This window comes from Apus apus, chromosome Z, assembly GCF_020740795.1.
Source record: "Apus apus isolate bApuApu2 chromosome Z, bApuApu2.pri.cur, whole genome shotgun sequence".
Lineage (NCBI taxonomy): Eukaryota > Metazoa > Chordata > Aves > Apodiformes > Apodidae > Apus > Apus apus.
Genome location: NC_067312.1, coordinates 54,547,828 through 54,563,093, shown reverse-complemented (window position 1 = coordinate 54,563,093; position 15,266 = coordinate 54,547,828). Strand labels below are relative to the sequence as shown.

General features: G+C 45.0%; 1 protein-coding gene across 6 annotated transcripts in view; it reads right to left on the bottom strand.

Annotated features, from left to right (window-relative positions):
- The window catches only part of ECPAS (Ecm29 proteasome adaptor and scaffold), a 102,985-nt gene that overhangs the window by 36,253 nt on the left and 51,466 nt on the right, over positions 1–15,266 (bottom strand). For 3 of the 6 annotated variants that reach the window (XM_051641891.1, XM_051641888.1, XM_051641887.1), the window contains exons 36-49: positions 14,801–14,866; positions 11,097–11,186; positions 10,526–10,592; positions 9,797–9,888; positions 9,627–9,693; positions 9,212–9,403; positions 8,172–8,380; positions 7,633–7,676; positions 6,870–7,062; positions 6,094–6,238; positions 5,383–5,488; positions 5,142–5,230; positions 3,910–3,981; positions 2,954–3,089 (exon numbers count right to left, since the gene is read on the bottom strand). In XM_051641891.1, the coding sequence (XP_051497851.1) occupies positions 2,954–3,089; positions 3,910–3,981; positions 5,142–5,230; positions 5,383–5,488; positions 6,094–6,238; positions 6,870–7,062; positions 7,633–7,676; positions 8,172–8,380; positions 9,212–9,403; positions 9,627–9,693; positions 9,797–9,888; positions 10,526–10,592; positions 11,097–11,186; positions 14,801–14,866 (1,568 nt within the window). Of the gene's footprint in view, positions 1–227; positions 3,090–3,909; positions 3,982–5,141; positions 5,231–5,382; positions 5,489–6,093; positions 6,239–6,869; positions 7,063–7,632; positions 7,677–8,171; positions 8,381–9,211; positions 9,404–9,626; positions 9,694–9,796; positions 9,889–10,525; positions 10,593–11,096; positions 11,187–14,800; positions 14,867–15,266 lie in introns of those variants that run through there. The other 3 variants (XM_051641893.1, XM_051641892.1, XM_051641889.1) reach the window with 2 other exon arrangements.

The following is a 15,266-nucleotide window of genomic DNA, read 5'->3' as shown; positions in this document are numbered from 1 at the left end:
TACATAACTTGATGGTGTAACCCTGCCTAGATGCAAGAGACCAAGCTGTTGGCTTACAAGCCAAACAGACAGAGCTCCTCCTAACTGGATGCTGGCCACCTTCACTCTGAAAAGCTGACACCACACCCTGAGGGCAGGCAGATCAGCACAGAGCAGCACACAAAGTGCACCTGTATTTTACTGTAAAATACTCATGGTGGGAGGTAAAAAAAACCACTACCAGTCACTTCAAAGAACAGGTCATGCAGCTTTTATTTAATTTTACCTTTTTGGTAAGCAGGAGGGTTTTCTTTCAGTCAGACCACTCACATAGTTGGACAGTACAGATTGCAGTGAAGTTGATGGAGATCTTGCAACATTAGAAAACTTCTCAGTATACATCCATTTAAGCAACAGCTTGTAGGTCAGAATGTGAGTGCCAGCATCAAGTCTGTGCACTGCACTCCAGGTATACAAAGCATTGCAGCAGCACAAGAAATGCCCGCACTGGGCAAAGTACAGTGTGTTTTATATAGTGCAATCACTTTTAGAGGAAAAACTCTAGGAAGGCCACATTTTATTTTTTTTTTTAATTTTTTTTTTAAATCCTGTCAAGTTTACAAATGCGAGGGGGGTAGAAGTAATCAAACTTCTGACTGGATTAACTTTTGTACAGGTAGGTTTGGTGTATAGGCACGTGCTTTAGAGAGGAGCTCTGAATCTGTTCTGTAATCACGAGAAAGACATATTGCTTTGTGATTCAGAAAGCATTATACCATCTCTAACCTTCCTAACACTCTTGGCCAGAGTTGTTAATCCAACTGTTTGTAGAGTTCCTAGAATATGCTCTTCCCTCTAGTGTAAATCCCCAGTAGAGAAATTCAGGTTGCTATTGACAATTATTACAGTTATTCTACTTACAGTCATTTGACCACATTAGGCATTGCCTCTGAATGCTCCAGTCCACAGTGAGAACTCAAATTACCAGAGACGTGGAGGCTCTTGCTTTTCTGTTACTGTCACTCACCAATATGAAAAAAACCCAAGTCAGACAATGAACTGCAACTGCAAAGCATCACTAGTAATATTCACCTAATAAAAAAAACCCCGAGCACTCATGACACTACATGTCATGGTAAGCAAGTTTTTAAAGATACTGCAAAGTGGTTTGCCCAGTAAATTTTAAAATGTACACTGTGCTCAATAGTTCAAACTATGCGTAAACAAAGAGCAGCTCCCTGCAACAAGGTGTAAATCAAAACGTTATAGCACCAGCTCCCAGCACCAAGGAGTTGCCCACTGACCAGTTCAAGTGTACGATACAATAGCGCTCGCTGAGGTTTGCTACATGAGAGCAACAATGGGACAGCTCTGCCCATTTCTTGCTGACATTTTCTTACCAGGTGTGCACGAGTTACACTTCTCCCTTCCCACGGAGAGCAAGTCAGACAATGAGATGGCTACAGTACCAGAAAACACTGAACAGGAAATGGCACCTGAGGGAAAAGTAGGTACTGCATACCTGATTCTGAAGAAATGGGCATGGAGGAAATGTGTCGTTACCTGAACAATCCCCTTCCTAACAGGTCAAATCTGAAAGGAGCTGCAGACCATAAGAAAAGAAACAAGCCTTCCTATGCTGAAAGCCATGGACATGATATTGCCCACAGTAAAGATTTTATTTCACCATCAGCAAAGCATTTATCCCCAAAAAGCTGTACACATACTGGTCAGGTTATGGTGCAGTGCTAACTTTACACTATTTAAAGTCAGTTGCTATAGTGGTCAGGTTTGTCTTTCATCTGAGGAGGGCAAAAATAGGAGACAGGCAGCATGGCCACATAGTATAGCAATTTTACTCCACATTAATGCAGATAGAATCTTTCTTCTTAAGTGCAAATTAAAAAGTATTTGCTAGAAACCAGCATGACTTGGGCTGCTGAGAAATGACGGATGATTCAGTTTCTTACAAATATTGACAAGTTAAATCATTACAGGTTTTAAAAGCAAGAACAGGGTTACGAACAGGAAGGGAATAAAACATTACCACTATTAAAAAAACATGTCATTGCAAACTTTGAACACTCTTCAAAAACATATCTAGAAAAGATTGTTTTCCTATGTTCTTTTTCCTGCAGCTGAGGAGTGTCCATGCAAAACAATTTTGAGAAGAGCAGTGTTCCACCTGGGCACCAACTAGGCCCAACTTTGTCCTACACAGCTCAGTAAAGTGCTCTCTTGTGCATCCTTTGAGGAAAATAGTTCTCATTTAAAGATTGGGAGGCCGAGGTTGTTAGCTGGGGAAGGCATAGTCTCGGTCAATCCATGTTGAGGTCAGAGAAGGAGGAAGGAGCAAAGTTAACAGTACTCTGCCTTTCATAACTTACAGGCAACAGGCTGCAAGGGAGGAGCAAGCAGAAAAAGCAGGTGGGTGTCAGATGAAACCCTGCCCTTGGGAAGCCACAGGAGTTTAACACAGGCTTCACTGAGGGAAGGGCTTCATTCTTTTTAGGTAACAAACACTAGCTCTACTGCAGAGTCCAAAAGATTTACTGTTTAGACACCAGCTCACATCTCCACACACAACAGAAGTGAAAAAATCAAATATGCTTTTCACTTCCTGGGCTGGTGGTTTTCCAACAGGTCCTTTGAAGGACAAAGGGGATCTCAGCAACATTCTTTTGCCGATTTAAAGAGAAAAAAAAAAAAGTATCTTGCCCTCAACATTTTTTATGTTGTACACTTTAACATTCTAGGGCAGATTGTTAGAGGTATTTACTGGTAAAATATCTAACCACCAGCTTAAAAGAGTAAAAATAACATTAATGGGGAAAACAATTTAAGGCATTTTTTATTTTGGCCAGGAATGCTGCATGCTACAGAGTAATCTTAATTTTCCCACTTAGTTTTCAGACCACTGCACTTTTTGTTTTTGTTTTACATGGCACTTTGTAGTTCGTGTTTTACAACTTACTCAAGATTTTCAAGTGTTTTCTTCAATATAAAAGCCTTCTCCTGCAGCTCGGGTCTGCTGTCTGACGCCATCGTAGACAACGAACGGATGAGGCGCTCTCTGCTTTCTGGGGTCAGGCTTCCCCACTGCTGAGCTGCTGTGTGCAGACAGACACTGGACATGAATACCAGAATGCAAAAAAGACCCAAAAACCAAAATGCGTATGCCCACAGAGGCTGAAAGAGTGACTGCTCCATTTCACTTGCAGTCTGTACTGCTCTTCCAGAAGGCTACTGAGGAGGTACATCCAGCTGGACAATCAGGTGCATGTGCAGTCCCCCCAGCAGGGAATCATGCCCATCTAGGTTAGGCTTGATTTGTCTAACTGCAACATGCAAAAACAAGGGCCTGAAGAACCAAAAGCTTCCCACTTCACAACTGCTTCATGTAATGTATTAAGATTTTTGCTAAATTACAGGCAACATGAAGTGCAGAAGAGAAATCTAAAGGAAATATTTGCTACAGAAAAACTGCAGACATATATGACCTTGAGACTTAGGTAGTCTCATTTTCGGAAGTGAATTCTGCAAGGCTGAAATCCTAAACTAACAGTAAGGAACTAAACTTGGCACTGAAAGGGTAAAAATTACTCTTCTGCACAAAAAGGAGATGTCCCATATATGAAGCTTGCACATAACACAGAATCTGAATACGCACTTGGTACTGTGGACTCCACCAGGACGCTCCTTGCTGGACATTTTCCATACACCCAAGGAGTAACCAACAGTACTCAGCACCTTGACTTTATCCGCACTTCAAGCCCTCTCCAAGTTTCCCAAGTCACCATGTACAGAACTCCCAAGTCCCAGCTGCCCCAAAATCATGTGGTGCTGCCATCCCTCCAGGGTTCCAGGCCACACAGCCAGAGACCATTTTTACTGAACAGTGGCTCTCCCAGGCGGAAAGCAAAAACTCACCTTGCAGTTTGGTGAGCAGCAGTTGTATCACAGACAAAGCTTCTGTTCTTATGGATGTGTAGCTTTTGTTTTCTAAGGGATTTAAAAAACAACAGACAAACCCACAATCACATTGAGAACCAAAGGCTCACCAACTGTACATAGAGCATTCACTACTGTAGTCTCCTGACCATTTTTGTTAGCACAGCTTACTCAGCTTATTTGTGCTGTCAGTCTGCAGTGCTCCCCAATTAAGAGACATTTCAATGGCAAAAAGTGACCAACTAAAGGTTCACAAATTGACTCAACCTTGTGCACTGCTTCTGCTATTACCACAGCACCACTGTTCCTTACACGTGTCAAGAGGGAACAACTCTGGTGCCGCTGCAACGTGATCACAGACAACTTCTGTGCATAACAGACTGCTCTTTTGATGAGTTGTAATGGCTAGAAACCATCTAAATTTCAAGAAGTAACAGTAAGTGAGGGTACATAAGCCTTATGCCACCAAGCACAAGCTTGAGAGAAAAAAAAAGCTACTTGGTTTCCAGAGCTAAAATCTTGTTAAAATTGATAGTCAAACTTTCCAGGGGTCTTTTGATTGGTAGTTAGCTCTAAAGTAGCTGTTGCCTTTTACACATACCAGAAACAAAAGCCACATACTAGTAGGAGATTTGTGGCACCATTACAATCACAGGACAAGTGGGAACACGAACAAAGTAATGGACAGGCCCATGGCTGTCAACATTACTTAGGTAGCACTTATATCCCCATAAATGCTCTGCTCTTGGGGGAGCACAAACAGCCTTAAAGCCTTGGAGCTTCATGCACTGTTTATCTCAGAAAATTCTGGGTCCCTCTATGTATCCAAGAGTCTGACTGTGGAGGAGAAAAGGCTACACTTCATTAAATCAGCTTGATGAGTTGTGATCCATCTTCTGCAGAGAGAAAACTACTACACTTCTGATTTGCACTCCTGAGAGGTTGCAGAGTCTGCTGTTTATCTCTCCCTCCCCTTTCAAAGCTCTCTTGCACCAGAGGAATTTATTTCTATGTGCAGAGCCCCCTGCACAGTACTGTCTTCAACAGCTACTGCAACATCAGAGTAATCACAGTGCAGCACAAGGAAGGGCAAAACGTTCTATCTGACAGCTCATGCTTACTGGGCACTTCCTCTACCAGCCAGCCCCCAGAGGAGGAGTGTGTTAACAAGCAATTCATCATCAACCACACACAAGGAAAACTCTATTTACCTAAAGAAAGAGTGATAGATGAACAGGTTTCTGACAGTATTTCTGTCAAAGCCACAGGGTCCGAGTGCTCTTCATCAAACAGCATTAGCCTGTCAAATACAAAGACACTGTCAGACACCCTGCAGCGCTGGGACAGAGGTCTTGCCTTCCTCCAAGAGCCCAGTGCCATCTTCAGTTTCATTTAACAGTTTGAAATAACAAAGAATGAAACACTGAATTGGACTGCAGACAGGAGAATTACCCTTGGAAGTAGGCATTCATGGCTTGTAGCACTCCAAGCTGCACTTTCCATGTGCTGAGTTTCAGACGGTCACACATTAACTTGCAAAACTCTTGGCGATAGCAACCTACAGAAAAATATGGATGTCACTGTCTTACCACAGGGAAAAGCAGCAGGAAACATGCCCTGCTCTGTCTCCCAGGTGTTCCTTGTGCTCCTCCTAATGTGACATCAAGCTAGTCACTGCATGTGACAAAGTTAACATTCTGTAACCCTGAAAGTGACCCTGAAAATCTTCACATCAACACTCTCATTAACAAACACTGGAAAATAAACACTTGCATTACACATTCTGGCATGCTAATAAAACCAACCATTTTTTTCCTCATATACCCTGTTCCTCCATCTTGTACCAGCTTTGACATAAATGTAAATGTGAGCAGCAGAAATAGGCTGCTTTTGATTAGGTAAATTGCCTCAAGCATCTTCCAGGTCTACACAGAACAGTTTGCTGAAGTGAATTCAAGACAACAGTGAAGGAGTTTCACCAAGGATGGGCCATTGGGGCAGCTTTCTTACCGAAGCTCTTCCAAGATGCAGGCAGCAAGATCCTGCACCTTCTCAAAAGCCTCCTCACATGATCTCCAGGTCCCCCCCTCCTCCCTCTTTTCATTTTGAGAGGTAACACTTTGGGCAGAGAAGGTTTGCTCTGCACGCTGTTAGCTGACTTACGCTGTGTCTCTGGGTTCCTCGGCCAGGCTTTGCCCAGGGTTTCAAAGGCACAGATCAGGGACTCCATCTGCACCTCTTTCTCCCTCATGTCCTCATCCTCTTCCTCGTGCTTTGGTAAACCTGTGCCCATGTTCTCAAGAGAGCTCTGTGGAGGCCATGGGAGGAAGGCATGATTGACAGAGGGATGAGAGAGGGTAACCACACATTTTAGTGTAATTCAGTCTCCCCCTCACAGCCTGTGCACACCAATCCTTGTACCCAGTCACTGCCTCCACACACAGGGAGCACAGGCTCCCCCTGGCCACCAGCAGCTCTTGGTGCTACCAGTGGGCTGCAGCAGTGCACAGCAGGCTCCATGGCCTTGCATCCAAAAACTTCCCCGTGCTGTATGTGTCTCACTGGCAGAGCTGCAAAGCACTGCAGGTACTAAACAGAAACACTCTGCACAGCTTCCTAGGAGTCTCTTGCTGCCTGTACAACGGCCAGGAGCTAACTTTTAATGGTGTACTGGGGCAGCGCTGGACACCACAGGAAGGACTCTGCCTAGAGAACAGCTGGGCTAATTCAGAATGTCGGCAGCACAGATTCAAAACCCTCAGGGTTCACCAGTGGTCTGGTATTCAGCTCCACCACAGACCTACCCGACTGTGGAGCACTTCTCATGTCAGCAGCCCTGTGGGCAGAAGGCTGGTGTGTTTGTAACAGCATCAGCTGGATTGTCACCACTTAGGTGTTTGGCTTTGAAAGAGGGAAATCCAAAGAAGCTGAACTGTCACCTTCTTGATCATGGGAAAGACTATATCCGACAGCTCCTGGAACCGGTCTGTCTTGGTGGCCTGCAGCACCCCAGCTGCGCAGCGCAGTGCCACCATCTTGTACTTCAGGTTCTCCTTCCGACATTCCTTCAGGACAGCCTGGACAATATCAGTGACAGTGGGCTGGCCAGGCACTGGCCTCTGCAGCTCTGCACTGAAACACAAGGCACACAGAAACTATCAGACCCACATGAATCCCTTCCAAAACTCTGCTTTTCCCACAGACAGGAAGCAATTCCTGTCTCCAGGCACACAGCTGGCTACCAACAGCTGTAACTGTTGGTTACATTGTTAAGTAACACTCTGGTGCTCTTCTTTGCGCTTTCCCTGTCAGTTCTCCCTGCTTTTCTTTCCTCATATGCTTCCAAAGCACTTTCTCCCCTCATTCTTCTTCTGCCTCTTCCTCTGTTTTCACCTTCAAGGTGTCCAACCTTGCCTTCAGTCTCTTCCCCCTATTTAGCAATACTGACCTCTAAACACCCTCCTCCTTGCCATAACTCAACCATTTACCTTTGAAGGTCTCTCTGAAGTATGACTTGTCCCTCCCAGCTCTCACCAGTGACACAAACATTGACAAGTGGAGTGGAAAAAGACTCCTCATATGCTGATGGGAGATCAGGGTGGTGTTCACAACTTTCTAGAGTCTCCTTAGCACCAGAGAGGCAACAACACTGTGCAACAGCCTCCCATACCCTCAGAGTACCACCTCTTTCAAGTCACTTACCTGCATGCAGAAACAATGCTGGCAATGGCCTTTAACAGTTCCTCCTGCAATGAGTAAAACAGATACACCTGAGAACTGCTACACAGCCAAACGGCACAGTCCTGCAGCACTGGGAAAACCTCCATACTCCACTGCAGGAGGCAGTGGAGAAATACACCTATGACACCAGCCTAGAGAAGCAGTATCTGCCTCCTGCAACTCCTGCTGTAGAGGCTGCAGAGGACTTGACATTCTCTCTGCATTGAACTGGCAGTGGAAAGGAAGCCTTGTAGTGCTTCTGCGCACAAGCTCATACCCCTCAAGACTAGAATATGGTGCAGTGTGAGTAGTCTAAGTGGGAACCCAAATCCTAAGCCAATCTGAACTCCACCTACTTCTCTTCCAGGTAATTTTTGTATCTGCTAAATGCAAAAGGCAAAGACACCCTAAGCCAGCATTCCTACACGTGCTGCTCTGCAGCACAGAACGTTGCATTTCTTGGCTTGAGGGCCACATGTTGGTGCTCACAGCAATTCACATGGTGCTAGTTCCTTTTTTACCTTCCCAGTCCAGGTTCTCCCTGGCAGACCTTGCAGAAGTGCGGAGAGCACTATTCCCAGATGTGGTGGCACAAGGGAGCCTGTCTGTTTGGCAATTGATGCCATGGCAGCTGCCCCTTGGGCTTTCATCTTCCAGGACTGGGACTGCAGAGCCTTCTGGGTGATGGTGATCAGCTCCTGCATATACAGTCTGATGCCACCCTGAGTACCTGCAGATCAAACAGAAGAAAACTGTAATTTTACCACAAAACAAACAAAAATCTGATCTTATAAAAAATAATTAGAAAAAAAAATAAAAAAACAACCAAACAGTAAGAAATTTATCTTTTTTTTGGCCATTAAACATACAGCAGGGACTACTTCAGGAAAGGGAGTGAAGTAATTCCTCCCAGGCTGATTGAAGATGGGTTCTGTTTTCTAGGTGCTTCCAAAGAAAATCTTTAGCATGCATGCAGGCAAAGATCTTATCTCAGTTCTTCCATTGTGTTGGCTTGTTTCTAAGGAATATAACCTTTTTTTTTTCAAGAACAGGTCACTGCAAAAGTCATCTGGTGACTGAAGGACCAGATCTGATAACAGGTCAGAGGAGCCAGCAAAAAAGCTGTTCTATAGTGTAGATTCATTAATTGAAGCTAAAACCAAAGGCATCACCAGAGAGACTTCCAACCTGAGACACATGCCAAAGTCCCCTGTTACTTCAGTGTGAAGCACCCCTTGAAGGCTGGCATCAACATTTCCAAAGATGCCCAGCTATCTGCACCAAGATCAGGGACATATTACACTGGCATTCAGTGCCTCACAATCTTAAAATACTTCTACTGATTGTGCCTGTACAGCTCTGTAATTATTCTTAATAGCCACAAGATAAGCTAACCCCACTGACACTGACAGAGAACATCTTCAGCAGGGAAGAAAATGGAAACAAGCTTCCCAAATATTTTACAATGAGAACTCTGTATTTCCAAGTGGATTTCCAGAAAGCATGGTATTTCTTGCCCCAAGCTTCCCAAAAAGTTTTTGCCACTCTTAACACATCTTACCAGGTACATTTTCCTGCCAAACTTCAGTCCACAGAGTAGAATCCTCTTTCTCTCCTTTCTCTTCATCGGGAACCTCGTGCATGCCAAGAAAAGCCAATGGTAGCACATGTTTGGCATGGTTCTTCACTACATCTGGACTGTAGCGCCCCATAGCATGAACAGTTAAAGCACAGCCTGTTCTGTAAACTGGCTCTGAAGGAGTAAAACAACCACACATTATGAATGAGAAGCAGGATTTTCCTTTAACAGCTTGGTCTGCCTGTTGGGAAGCAGAGAATGCACAGTGTTGTTCAGGGATTATTCAGGAGTAAAACCAAGCACCACAATATAGAAATGCTTCTTTCCCAGCTTTTGCTATCATCAGGTACTTTTTCTGCACTGTATTCTGTAACTGAACACTCCAAGAGCAACATACCTTCCTTCTCCATGTACCAACTGCTGAGTTTTTGCAGCAGCTTCTCAGTGCTACTGTCCCGGGAAGTCTGTAACAGAGAGGAGACCTAAAATCACTCAAATTATTTAACAAAACAATAAGTATCAGTAAAAAGCAGATAAAACACAAAGCCATCTCAAACCCCAACTCACCCGGACTAGATGCCCCATAGCAAAGGCAAAAGACTTCTGCACCACGCTGTTGCGATCAGTCAGGCCACTAAGTAAAGCACTCATAAGTTTGCCTGTTGGAAGAAACTTCACTGTATCAGAAGTATCACATTTTTATTGCTGTGGCAAGAACCACAATAGCCTACATGTCATTAGTTTGCCTGAATTGATGCATTTTTCCTTGTCATGTCTGTCTGGTCCTTACGTTAAAACAAGGGCACAGCAAAAGCTGGTGTTTTGGCAGTCTCAGCCTGTGCCCCTTGGCCCCTTGGCAGATCATGTTCCTGTGTTGTGAGCACACCAGCTGATCCTGCTTCATCTTTATTGCTATTTTGCAATTGAAAGATGACCTTCTTTGAAGTAACAATCATAATAAACTGTACCAAGAAAGCAAAGTCCTTGTTTATGGTCCTCCCATAGCTCAAGTTAAGGAACGAGTGTTCATTAACAGTGCTGTGCTAACAAAGGCACTGTTAGTCTGCTCCAAAGAAGTCTAGGGATATTTCCAGCTGTTCCTGCTGGGTGCTCACAAATTCCTTCAACTCCTTCGTCCACTTTTTCCAACTTGGTGAGGACATGCCCAGGACCTCCCCACAGACTCATACCCACAAGGCAACTTCAAACAGCTCTTTGAGGAAAATATACACATAAAGATAATTCTTGTGATAAAAGAACCTTTAAAACTCTACAAACACTACAAAAAAACCTTACCTGAATAAGGTGTTAAGTCCTGAGGACACTGTGTGGTTAACGATACAATTACACTGGCACAGCCACCCTGGAAGATTGAAAGGCAAAATACATGTAAGATAAAACAGTGTTAGCCCCTGTTTATTGCTGCCCGTACTTGCTGTGGTGCTATATGCTTTTGTGTGACATTTTCTAGGCCCACTGAGCCTCTGCCCTGATAAGCCAGAGGCCAAAGGCAGAAGCAGAACAGTTTGTATCAAATTACAATAATTGAATGAGGAAGTGAAAAAGTCACCATGACCCACACTCAGGATAGATGATACTTGAACATTTGAAAGCTATACAGGACAACCTTTTGCACTCAAGTGTCACAGAGCAAAACAGCCATGAAGGCCAGGGAAGCTAAGATAGCACACATTCAGGAAATCACAATTAATGTAAGCGCATTGAGACTCAGATGTAAAATGACTCCAGCATGAATAAGCCCAAACTGCCATTTTAGAAGAGGCAGTCAAAATAGCAGTATTTACATTGACACTGCACTGTGTTCCCTTCTCCATTTCCAAATGAATTATTAAAATCACAGACATACCTTTGTGCCAAGGCCTACTCCACTTTTGATGAGTTCACACAGACGAGGAATCAGCTCACCCAGGACAGACACATCCAAATACTGCAAGCTCTAGAAAAAGGCAAGGGACAGGGGAGGGGGAAGGAAAGTAAAAAAGGTATTGGTTGTAGACTTAAGCTGCTTTGCTTCCAGCAGAGGCCTGTCTCAGTTCCGTAGGCTGGTCTTCAGCTGGACTAAGTTTCTGCATGGTGGGAAAAAGGCACCACACAAAGTGGTTTCCAGCACATACAAGTTCTCTTGTTCCAATTCTATGCTGAGGTGATCCTGCTAAAATTACAATTTGCTGGAACTGAGGTAGTCCTGCACTCCAACTGTTTAGAAAGCTGAAAAGTAACACACTGGCAAGAAGTCCTTTGAGCAGTGGGGAGGGGAGAGATACAAAAGCATGGCTATCTTAGGATAAAACCCAACATTTCCCCACTGTCTGAAACCCTAGCAATAACATATCCAAACTAGACAATGAAATAAAAGAACTACAGAATATTAGGGGTTGGAAGGGACCTCTGGAGATCATCGAGTCCAAACCCCCTGCCAGAGCAGGACCACCACAGAATCTAGGACAGGTCACACAGAAATGCATCCAGAGTTGGTGCTGAGAATCTCCAGAGAAGGAAACTCCACAACCTCTCTGGGGAGCATGTTCCGGAGTTCTGTAACCCTCACTGTAAAGAAGTTTTTCCTCATGTTGAGGTGGAACTTCCTGTGCTCAAGCTTAAATCCATTGCCCCTTGTCCTACCACAGGGGACAAGTGAAAAGAGGTCATCCTTCCTTCTTGACGCCCAGCCTTCATACATTTATACACATTGATTAGATCCCCCCTCAGTCTTCTCCTCTCCAGACTAAACAGCCCCAGGTCTCTCAGCCTTTCCTCGTAAGGCAGGTATTCCAGTCCCTTAATCACCCTCATAGCCTCTGTTGGACTCTCTCAAGTAAATCCCTGTCCCTCTTGAACTGGGGAGCCCAGAACTGGACACAATACTCCAGCTGGGATCTCACTAGGGCAGAGTAGAGGGGGGAGGAGAACCTCCCTCGTCCTGCGGACACACTCTTCTTAATGCACCCCAAGATACCATTGGCCTTCTTGGCCACAGGGGCACATTGCTGTCCCATGGATAACTTGTTGCCTACCAGGACTCCAAGGTTCTGCTCCACAGAGCTGCTCTCTAGCAGATCACCTCCTAGCCTGTACTGGTGCATGTTGTTGTTCCTTCCCAGGTGCAGGACTCTGCACTTGCTCTTGTTGAACCTCATTAGGTTCCTCTTTGCCCAGCTCTCCAGTCTGTCCAGATCTGCTACACAGCCTTCAGGAGAACCAGCCAATCCTCCCAGCTTCATGTCATCAGCAAACTTGCTGAGGACACACTCTGTCCCCTCAACCAGGTCGTTGATAAAGATGTTGAACAGGACTGGACCCAGCACTGATCCCTGGGGGACTCCACTAGTTACAGGTGTCCAGCCGGACTCTGCACCATTGATCACTGCCCTCTGGGTTCTATGGTTATCCAGCTCTCAATCCATTTCACTGTCCATTCTTCCACCCCACACTTCCTGAGCTTGCTCACGAGGATGTTATGGGAGATAGTGTCAAAAGCCTTGCTAAGGTCAAGGTAGACTACATCCACTGGTCTCCCTGCATCCACCCATTCAGTCAACAAAAGAAGATCATAGAAGGCTATCAGATTAGTCAAACATTATTTTCCCTTTGGTAAGTCCATGCTGGCTACTCCTGACAGCCTTTTTCTCTTCCATGTGCATAGAGATGACTTCCAGAACCAGCCACGCCATGATTTTTCCAGGAATGGAGGAGAGCCTGACTGGTCTGTAGTTCCCTGGATCTTCCTTCTTGCCCTTTTCAAAGACTGGAGTGACACTGGCTTTCTTCCAGTCCTCAGGCACCTCTCCTGTTTGCCATGATCTTTCGAAAATGATGGAGAGTGGTATAGAAACAACATCAGCCAGGTCTCTCAACACTCTTGGGTGCATCTGACTGGGGCTCATGGACTTGCGTATATTCAATCTTCCCAGCTGATCTCTAACTCACTGATCAGTGGAGAGTCATCCTTCCTCCAGGCCTCATCTTTTACATGCAGGGTCTGGGATTCATGAGGGCTGGTCTTAGGAATAAAGACTGAAGCAAAGAAGGTTCTCAGTAACTCTGCCTTCTCTGCATCCTCTGCTACCAGAGCTCCCACCTCATTCAGCAGTGGCCCCACAGTTTTCCTGTTCTTCCTTTTAGCACTGATACATTTGAAGAAGGCCTTCTTGCTCTCTTTTACTTCCTTTGCCAGGTTGAGTTCTAAGAAGGCTTTGGCCTTCCTTGAAACTAGTCAAGACAGTTTTCCAACAGGTCAAGAAAAACAAGTGGAATAAAAGACAAAGGAACAACTAGGATGTTAAGAGTATCATTTCTTATCTCCTACACCTAAAACATCCACTGGGGAAAACAGAAAGACTCATGTTACCAGAATTCTGTCTCTGGAGAGAGGAGATTCAGCCTCTAAGCAAATTCAAGGATCACATATTAACTGAAGGTAACCCTCTCTGAGCTTCAGAAGTCAGATCTGTTGCTTCCCTTCTGCACTGGTATGGTGACAGGAATAATCCATGATACCTCATCTAAGGATGTAATCTCCCTGCCAGACCCAGAACATGGAGGAAGAGAGAGACGGCTGCTCATCAGACAGGACGCCTTCATGATACCCCAGCATTGATCAGGGCAGCACAACTGTTCTTCAGGGCTGGCAGGTAGAGGCATGGCCTGGAGGAGGGACAGCAGCAGCTGCGGCAGCCTGCTGGGTGGCAGTGAGTACACTTTCACACAGAGCTTTTCATCCCCAGCTGCTTTACACACCATTTATAGAAACCACTTGACACCAAACGCAGCTTGACATGCTGTTACAGACTGGAGGGCTTGCAGTTGTTACTAACTTTCCCATAAGCACAGGAAACAAGGAGTAGCCCTGGTGCCTATGCTTCTCCTAAAACTTGCTCAGGGCTCCCACCTCCCGTCTCCTTGCATGCCGCTGCCTGCGTGCAGTGCCAAAGCAGGTAAGAAGCATCTTTTTCTTTGGGCAGAGACAGGCTCTTACAGAGCACAGAACTCCTCCTCCTGCAGCAGGAACTATGGTGGCAAACACCACCTGTCGACAGTGCTTTCAGTGCTTGCAGTTTTATCTCTAACATCTCCACCATCAAAGCACCAGCAATGGCAAGGTTGGAGTATCTTAAGCACCACGAGGCAAGGGCTGCACAGCATTTGTGCCTTAAGAACATTATCATCAGTCAAAGGCCAAAGTGAGAAGCTGATTGTGGAATTGTGGGGCAGAGATGAAGAGAAATGGCAGCCAGCATTATTCAGAACCAGCTGAGCCCCTAACCAAAGAAAAGCACTTGAAAGATGCCCTCTTCATCAAAGCAGGGACGTCTTCAGGTGGAGAAACAATATGTCTGACTCCAAATGGAGCCAAGGTTATTCACACACCATCTGGGGAGCCAGCTGTGGCAACAGGATGAGATAAGTCAGCCCATGAAAAAGAAGGTGGACAGGTGGACATGGAGATGTGATAAACCTGAACCCTGGAGAGGTATTCTGTAAAGGTTCCACTTTGATTACTATTCTACTCCTAGAGCATACCAAGAGTACCTTTCTGAATCAATTACTTACCATGTTAATGGTTTCCATCATGGGAGATGACTTGACAGCACTAAGTCTGGCACTATCCATTGCAGTCTGGAAAAAAAGGAAAAAAACCAAAACCAAGCGTAAACTCAACATAAAAACAGTGGAAAGGGCAACATCAGATCTAACTCACTACCTCACAAACCCAAACCAAATTCTATTTCAGAGGCATACAGACAGAAAGTAATTATATCTACAGACTATGAATGTCTCAGAGGCAGATGGATGTTCTAGCTGAAGTACAGCAGCTAAACCACACACACTTGACATCATGGAAATTGGGGGCAAAAAAGAACAAAACAAAGAAAAAAATAAAGAAAAAAGGCGGTGGGAGGAAGTCCCACTCTGACCTGTACTTCACTCATTTTTGGTTGCAAAGAGCTAAATTTACTTCTGAGCAGAGAGTTTCAGTCAGTTTCCCAGAACAGTGCTACTGATTAATAAGTTTAGA